At 35.4% G+C, this 8772-nt stretch overlaps 1 protein-coding gene across 1 annotated transcript in view; it reads right to left on the bottom strand.

The window, feature by feature from the left end:
• Positions 1-1079: 1079 nt before the first annotated feature.
• The window catches only part of LOC106876884 (uncharacterized), a 21286-nt gene continuing 13593 nt past the window's right edge, over positions 1080-8772 (bottom strand). Inside the window, exon 2 of the mRNA XM_014925628.1 lies at positions 1080-1322. Coding sequence (XP_014781114.1) covers positions 1080-1322 — 243 coding nt within the window. The remainder of the gene's footprint in view (positions 1323-8772) is intronic.

Below are 8772 nucleotides of genomic sequence, written 5' to 3'. Positions count from 1 at the left end.
AAAAAAAAAAAAAAAAAAAAAAAACAAGAAAAAAGAAAGAAAGAAAGAAAAAATATACCATTGGAAAATGAGATGGAAAAATATATATTTTAGGCTAGTGATAATACAGGCAACAAGAACAATAAATTTCATAAATATAAGTGCATGTGTGGCTTTGTGGTGAGAAGCTTGCTTCCCAACTGCATAGCTCCAGGTTCAGTTCCACTGCGTGGCATCTTGGACAAGTGTCTTCTATTATAACCTTGGATAGACCAAAGCCTTGCAAATGAATTTGGTAGACGGAAACTAGAAGCCATATGTGTGTGTGTGTGTGTGTGTGTGTGCTTGCGTGCCTTTGTGTCTGTATTTGTCCCCACCACTGCTTGAAAGCCGGTGTTAGTGTGTTTACGTCCCCGTAACTTATCGATTCGGCAAAAGAAATAGATAGAATAAGTACCAGGTTTTACAAATAGTACTGGGATCGATTCATTCGACTAAAAATTCATCAAGGTGGTGCTCCAGCATGGCCACATCCTAATGACTGAAATAAGTGAAAAGACAATAATAATAACAATAATAATAATAATAATAATAATAATAATAATATTTTCTAATATAGGTGCAAGACCTGGAATTTAGGGAGAGTGTGGTCGATAATATAGAGCACAATCTTTCACTGGCAGTTATTTTATCGACCCAGAAAAGATGAAAGGCAAAGTTGACCTCGGCGGAATTTCAACTCAGAACGTAAAGCATCGGAAGAAATGCCCTTACGCACTTTATCCGACGCACCAACGCTTCTCCCAGCTCGCTGCCTTAATTATAATGATAGTTTCCTCCTGTATGTACAAGGCCCGAAATTTTGGCGGGTTGGGGACGGGTAAGTAGGTTACATCGATCACCAGGGTTCGACTGGCACTTATTTTATCGAACCTGACAGGGTGAAAGCAAAGTCGACCTCGACGGAATTTGAAGGAACGTGTCCCTTCAACAAAAAGTCGAAGACGCGTTTCAATCTCGCTAGACGGTAGCTGGGGTAAGACCCGACGGTCGGATAGTAAACTATGACGAGACGATATAAACATTCTCTCGGTTAATTTCTAATCGAGACTAGCCACTCTGCTCATCTCCTCGTCCCAGTTCCGGTCACCTTGGCGGTCTGAGCCTACGAGGCCGCCCGACGACATGGACTTGATTCTCCAAATGTCGAGAAGCAGGTCCACTGACTTGTCTGGATTTATACCTTCAGCCATCGGCTCATACTTCTCCAGCATGGAGTTAACCACCTCTTCGATGGCATCCAACACCATAATGAGACGTCGCACATATACGCTGACGTGGCTCTTCCAATTAAAAAAGAATGCTCCTCAAATATTTTCAACTTATATCCGGTACTGTTTCCAACCCACCGCCTGCTTCGAACAGTGGGGCGAATTTGCTGCTGGGAAGTCGCACACATCTTTCGGAACCAAATAGCTCACGTTAGTTCTGATCCCTCAAAGATTTGATTGCAGCTCTGTTACTATTTCACGTCTCAACCGCTCCGGCCTATCGTTCAGCTTTCGTTCCTAAGTGTTTTAGGGCATAGACCTTCGCTCTGACAACGTAGACTTCTTGATCTGGTCTACTTTGTGGCTGTGGGTGAAGTGGGGGAAGGGGTTCTTTAGAGTACATATATTGAGGCATTTACTAAACCCTCCGATGTCTTGAAGGTATTTTTCTTTTAAGAGATAATATGTCTCTGAATCAGTCTGTGTAAGCAGTCTGCCCGAGAGCATATTCGGAGGAGTCCGGCAAAACCCTCCCCGTTAATCAGAATATTTTGTTTTTTGGTTACTTCTTCAATGAATTTGATGCTGTCTTTTTTTTTCTGAACAACAGTGCAGATGATAAAGGAAGGTTGTGTGTGAGTGTGTAGCTGTTGGTCATGTTGTTCGAGTGTCTGCTTTTGTTTCCGTGACTTCTTGTGAACTTGCGATTGTGAATAATAAGAGTTGGCTTTGTTGCTGTGATGATGGTGCTGTTAGAAATTTTTATGATGAGTTTTCTATCCTCCGTTGTTTCTTGTGGCCTTCGTTTTGCTGTGACCTGTATTTCTATGGATCTGATTTTTCTTCTCCCTGGTGAAAGCTTTTAGGAACGATTTCATCAGGCCTTCATCTTCCGATGAAATTTTCTCTTTTATTTCGTGAAGCCTGAGTCAATAATAATAATATTGTCTGTTATTTTTTTAAAGCAATATTTGTAGAATCGAGTGTGTATTCAAACGAGGAAAAAAGAAGTCCAGTCAATATTCCAATATTCGATCGAAGAAAAATTATACAGAAATTAAATAAATAGATATAAAGACAAGAAATGAATTGAGGACAGACCAAGATATGTGTTTTATGTAATACGATTTTACATGTGATAAAGCATTAGAATTGAATCAAACACGGTCTTTCGTTCATTTATGTTACACAATTGTTATGATATTGTCAGAAAAAAATCTTCCTTCACTGTCCAATGAAACCAGTAATAATGTCCTTTGTTCTTTCATTCTCAGGAGAGAGAGGCACAGTTTTAGTGGTGTGTAAATGGATTACTAAATTTATTGTTAATGATTCAGCATTTAGCACGAATTTACGTTAACCAACGCCATACATGCAAAATATAAAATAAATCTATATGCAACACAATGTTATAAGTGCAATATGTTGTTCAAATCTGTGTTGAATATTCTGCTAAATGTCAAGCAGCACAAAGATGTGTTCAAACTAAAAGAAAATGAGATATATTTGTGTAAGGTAAGAATAAAAATACATTTAACGGTATACTTAATTGATTTTTGCCGGTGCTAACCACTGTTCGCTGCCTCGAATTTCGGTGATTATCTTTGATTATGTTCAGTATAATATCATTGATGCTATATTTGGTACAAATATACATGGAATATACTTTTATTTTATCACTAGTACCATTAAGAATAGACATTGTTTATAGTTATAAGAAGGAATATATGAAATAATAAGTAACAATGGTGGCACTAATGTTACAATAGGAAATTCTGAGGAAATATTTTGATGAAGGAATAAATTGGAGGGAGAGTGTACCAATGAGGAATATGTTGGAAGAGGACAGGAGTTCCATCGTAAGTTATTCCTTGGAACGAAAGTCTGTATGTAACTTTTGATGCTGTGTTTAAAGTGAGAAATAAAATATCGATCAAAGTAGAGAAGAGGCGAAAGTATTGCGAAGACTACAATATCTGAGGATCAGAGTTCCTTAGAATATTAATAGAAGACTGTGAATATATGTTGATAAATGATTCAAGGAATGGCCTAAGAAGATTTTACACAGAATTGAGCATTAATCGATCAGGTCTCATGGAATAACCTAGAAATCTGTCTTTCATCTGAATGGCTTTACCTTTTTAGTTAGAATAGCCACGCTGCCAAAGATTGTCTCTTTGGATACACTTGTACCACATTTATACCAATGCATTCAACATTCTCTAAGTCTCTGATTATTTTCGAAGATCCAACTTGTCTTGAAGTTTTCAGTCAACCTCTTTTGATAACACAGTTATGCTGAATCACTAAGAGACAGGAATGTAGCCAACCATAGAACGTTTGGGATCTGTAATATAGAAATGATACACCTAGAAAATATTGGCAGTCGCTGCTTAAATCATTATGGGGGTTTATTATCTGTTTAAAGGCTAGTGAGACTTCGTAATAGCATGGTTCACTTGTATACTGCTATGGAGTGTCGCTTATTATGTCTATCCGATTCACTCCTCTTTTTCTAATACTATGTGAGGTTTAATTGAAGTGAACTTGCACCAGCTGAGAATTGGAGCAGGGTCACAGACTTAACCCACCTCTTACTCTACTGCGTTCGCTTCAGAGGAGTTTATTAATATCAATTATAGAGATCCCCAACTAATGCAAGATTTCCACTTCTTCAGCAATGTATGTTTATGCGTTGCTTTAAATTATTATCGCCTGGAGCATTCACATTCCTGGATAAAATATGAGATTTTTATCGATATATTTCCATGGTAACACAACTTTGCTTAATTAATACAAGGGGATATAATGTTGTGTTCAACTGAGTGAGTGCATTCGAGAAAAAGGCGAGATAAAACCATAACAACTAGACACGCATGCTTGCACACGTTTGTGTATGTGCGCGTGTGTGAGTGTGTGTGCGTGTGTGTGTGTGTGAGTGTGTATGCGTGTGTTATACTTGATTATATAGATTTATATATATATATACATACACACACACACACACACACACACACATACATACATACATATATATATATATGTTTAGCTTCAGGTAACGCAAGTTTATTAATGTTCAGAGGAGAATATATATTATGAGGTCATATTGCTGTGCACACCTACATCAGAATTCTTCACTCTTGTTAAGACAGGGACAATTCCAATAACTCAGTCAAAATTATATTTCCATTATCCACCAATGAATATTGTTGTCCTTTGGCCTAAACTAGGAAGTTTATATTTTATATGTTCCATCATTTACGCCTTTTCAAAGAGAGTTATCCGAATGAATGCCTCAAACTAACTTCAAATGGGATTGAAATACTGACACAGTATCATCTTGCAGGAAAGTACCACTGCTATGGATTTCGACATTTTTTAATGTAGTCTAACGACTTTCCAGTTGTTTTATTAGTTTCTGGGGCGAGTCCCAAGCATAGTAAATAAAATTCTTTACTCCCACTCATTTAGAAATAAATGTTCCTTAATCGAATCCAGTCCGGTTTTATCTACATATCTAAGAATAACACACCCAATGACGTTCGGAGTTGAAAGCGATCGGAATGTAGCGTAGATGTAAATACTAAATTTTTAGATTGACCTCAGATCTGGAGTGGAGGTATAGTCACTAATATCTACTCCAGTACTTAACTAGTACTTTCTTTTATCGATTCTAGAAGGAACTGATTAACAAAACGTGATGTTGACCTCGCATCGTAAAAGACTGTATCTAAATACCAGCATAGTATTTTAGCAGATACTCTCACAATTTTGCCAATTCATCGCCATCATGGATGCAAATATTAGTTTCGAATTTTAACACAAGGCCAGTACTTTTGGGGTAGGCGGGCTAGACTATTACATTGACCTCAGTACACAACTGGTACTTATTTTATCGATCCCAAGAGGATGTAAGGCAAAGTCGACCTCGATGGAATTTGAACTCAGAACGTAAAGACGGACGAAATGATGTTAAGCATTTTGCTCGGCGTGCTTACGATTCTGTAAGCTTGCCGCCTTCATGGATGCAAATATTAATATTTTATTTCTGAAGATGAATTTAGTCCTCCAAAATAATCTGATTGTTGAAGACAGATTTTCATTTAACTTCCGAAAGGTTCAGCTTCCTGCTCATGCCTCATTTAAAGGGAACAGACAATGATCCCCACTCTCCAGAAGACCTTGAAGGTAGGTGTCAATAATGACCATTGCATAGTACAATTGGGTTTTCGTAAACCATACACGCAAATTAGGTTTGAATGCTGATTCAAGTTATTTCATTTGATCAATTCAAGAATACAAAAATATCACAGCATTTCGAACTCCCTATAAACAAATTCGATTCTTGTGTCTACTTAGAAAATGGATTTCACTATAAATGATATTGCGTATCAAAGTAGAAATAGCAAAAATACTAACCCATTAATAAAAAAAAAATGGTTACTTATGCAACAGTTTAAGTATAGCGATATTAAATTCAGCTCAACGAATAGGTCAGGCATAGTTGAAAATATTTGTTCTGAACTCCACCTAATATATTGACAAACGTCCCAATATTCTCTAAATGATAATTCACAACAGAAATATATCCAATATACTGAAATCAGAAATTCAGAAATGTTGATGGATAGTACAAAATTTGAGAGTATAGGATTTTAAAATAAAATATAGTAATTCCTCAATAAATGGTCTATGATTTTATTTACAACAAAGAAATCAGAGTTTAAATAAAATAAATGAATGAACAATATATATTCGACGCTCGAACAACCTCATTCAAAAAATATTCCTTATAACCATTTTTCGTTTGATTAGTTTCTGAGAAAAATATTTTAAATCACTTAAGTTACACTATCATTCATTTTGATGACTTTTTCTTTCACAACTCATGGCGAAAATAGATTAGAAACTCACAGATACATTAAGAATTGGCAGAAATTTATCTCATCAGTTGTTAATGGAACATTTATTATGTGTCTACATCAATTTCTTTCCTTTTCTTCTCGCCTTCTTTAACAATAATTCATTACTGTCTTTAATATTTAAACATGAATTAGCATAGCCTCTGGACTGCAACAGTATGGTCATCATTATGAATCAAGTATCAGACGACACTGAGTTTATACAGATACGATTCACTGCAAAAGTTCATGAAGAAGAACATTTCTTGTGTAAACATGAAAAGTTACTAACACACCTCAGCCTTTTGAATTTTCAATCTGTAATTTCCTAGTGTTCCTAACACTAACGTTAAACCTAATCCAGATCAGGTCATTTCACAGCATAAACTACAGATACTGCGGGAGACCGCACGCTAGAGTAGCATCAAAATATCCCGTGACTGTTGCAATGCCGAACGAATTACCTGAATTTGTGAACATTGAAACATTAAAACTAAACAGAACAACTCCAGCGAGTAAGTGAAGACCTTGTTTGGTAATTTAGAGAGAAATATTTTTGTTAGTCTTAGCGGAAAACAATCAGATCAGGCTTGTCATTGTACTATAATATGGCAGTAGCTTATCTAAAAAGAACTATTCAGGCTACGATAATGATGAAGAAATGTCTTGTGAATGTTGCTATGCACGGCAAATCGTCAAAATTTATGAAAATATTAAAATATTAGTTAAACATTAAAAAAATTAGTTAAGCATTAAAAAAGCAGAATGAACTTTCAAATATAAAAGGCAAACGGAACAACTAAGTAGAGACACTGTTGCAGAAAGTAGAAACGCAGTTGGCTAATTTAGAAAACTTCAAACTGTTTGATTAAGCATTATGAGACAAATGCAAAATATAAGCAGAACGGCTGCAACTCGTGCCGAAGATTTTAGAAAGTAAATCTTATAAAGTAGAACCAATTCACAAAAAATTATATATATATATATTTATATATATATATACATTTATAAACATAGATTTAGCTGCTATTTCTGAACTTCGGTATGTGGTGAAGCAACTGTTGCTGATCCCTTAATTATGTTTATAAATGTATAAGAACTTTTAAATAAGTTCTTCACCGATAATGGTGTTTACATACCGAAGGGCTTGGTAAAAATTATTAATTATTAATTTATTAATAAATTAATAATCCTTTACCCTTTTATTTGTAATATATATATATATATATATATATATATATATATATATTGATATTGTTATTAATATAAAATAATATAATACTGTTGTTGTATCTGTAAGTTTCAATTGTGTATCAACTAACTGCAGAAAAAATATTTATTTCTGAAAAAATTCAAAACCGCAAATTCATAAAAAAGAAACATGGAGAGTGCCATTACTTTCTTGCTACTTAGTTTATCGATTCGAGAAGGATATACGGTAATGTTGACCCCGGTTCTATTTTGGACTGATCAGGTACACACATAAAACTAAATGTTATCCTTTATGATACGTCACCACTCTAAATGATGATGAAAATCTTATCGTTGTTATCAATAGAATGGTTGTTTGACAGAACCAGAAAATTATCGTCACTGTTAAGCAGCAAAGCATAATATAATGGCAGAGCATTCCAATAAAAAACAGGAATTAGTTGCAAATACAACAGGCTTGATATTGCTCTACGATACAGCGAACAGAAACGACGTACTTTTTAAAGGTTTAACTGTCCAGTAAATGCGACTCTCTCGTCTGCACTTGTAGAAAAAGGGAACATCCATAGAGAACAGCTACATAACGTTCATCACTTGCATCCTATTATGCATTCTGATTTGTACATGTGGACCACGTCATATGTATACTCACTGTATATAGCACAGATTTACATAAAGGTCTGGCTATGCCGTACTTTGCCAGGAAAAAATAACTACGCAAACTGATTCGCAGCCTCCTCGTCCAATCAAATAGCAAAACCTTCGAGGCAGTCTTCAATTGGTATTGTAGAAAACACATAGACACATCACGAAGCGTATGCACATACGCGCTTACATACATAAAAAGAGAGCACATATATATTTACAAAAAAATTGACCATACGCACTTATACATACGCAAATAAGCATTCATATATGTGTGTGTGTGTGAGTGTGAGTGTCTGTCTGTCTGTCTGTCTGTCTGTCTGTCTGTCTGTCTGTCTGTCTGTATGCCATTATTCAGGTTTATTTCAAAATTTCTTGCCAATAAAGAAAGAGCCGGTTTCTAACTTTGATCCAAAACTCCTTCATTGGAATTTCAACGTGAACAGGGTATTTTTGTATGCATGTACTAGTTTAAAAGCCGCCTGATATGGCGGCTTTTAAGCTAGCTCCTGTGGAGGGCTCTTCATTGGTCCCAACAATGATACTTCATGCATTGAGTACATATTAAATTCTATTAAACTTGAACAATATTTTTCAAGCAATGAATTTTCATCAAAGCGATGATATAATTTGTCGACTTGGAACTTATTGCAAAGCTGCATGATAAACAACATTTTTTGTCTTCCCATTCGGGAGTCAGTACAATTTTTTTTCTGTCTAACCTCTTTCTTTCTTTCTTTCTCTCTCTCTCTCTCTCTCTCTCT

The sequence above is a fragment of the Octopus bimaculoides genome, chromosome 17 (assembly GCF_001194135.2).
Source record: "Octopus bimaculoides isolate UCB-OBI-ISO-001 chromosome 17, ASM119413v2, whole genome shotgun sequence".
NCBI classification, from domain to species: domain Eukaryota; kingdom Metazoa; phylum Mollusca; class Cephalopoda; order Octopoda; family Octopodidae; genus Octopus; species Octopus bimaculoides.
Note: the sequence above shows the minus strand (reverse complement) of the source record. Positions and strands in the feature narration are given on the sequence as shown.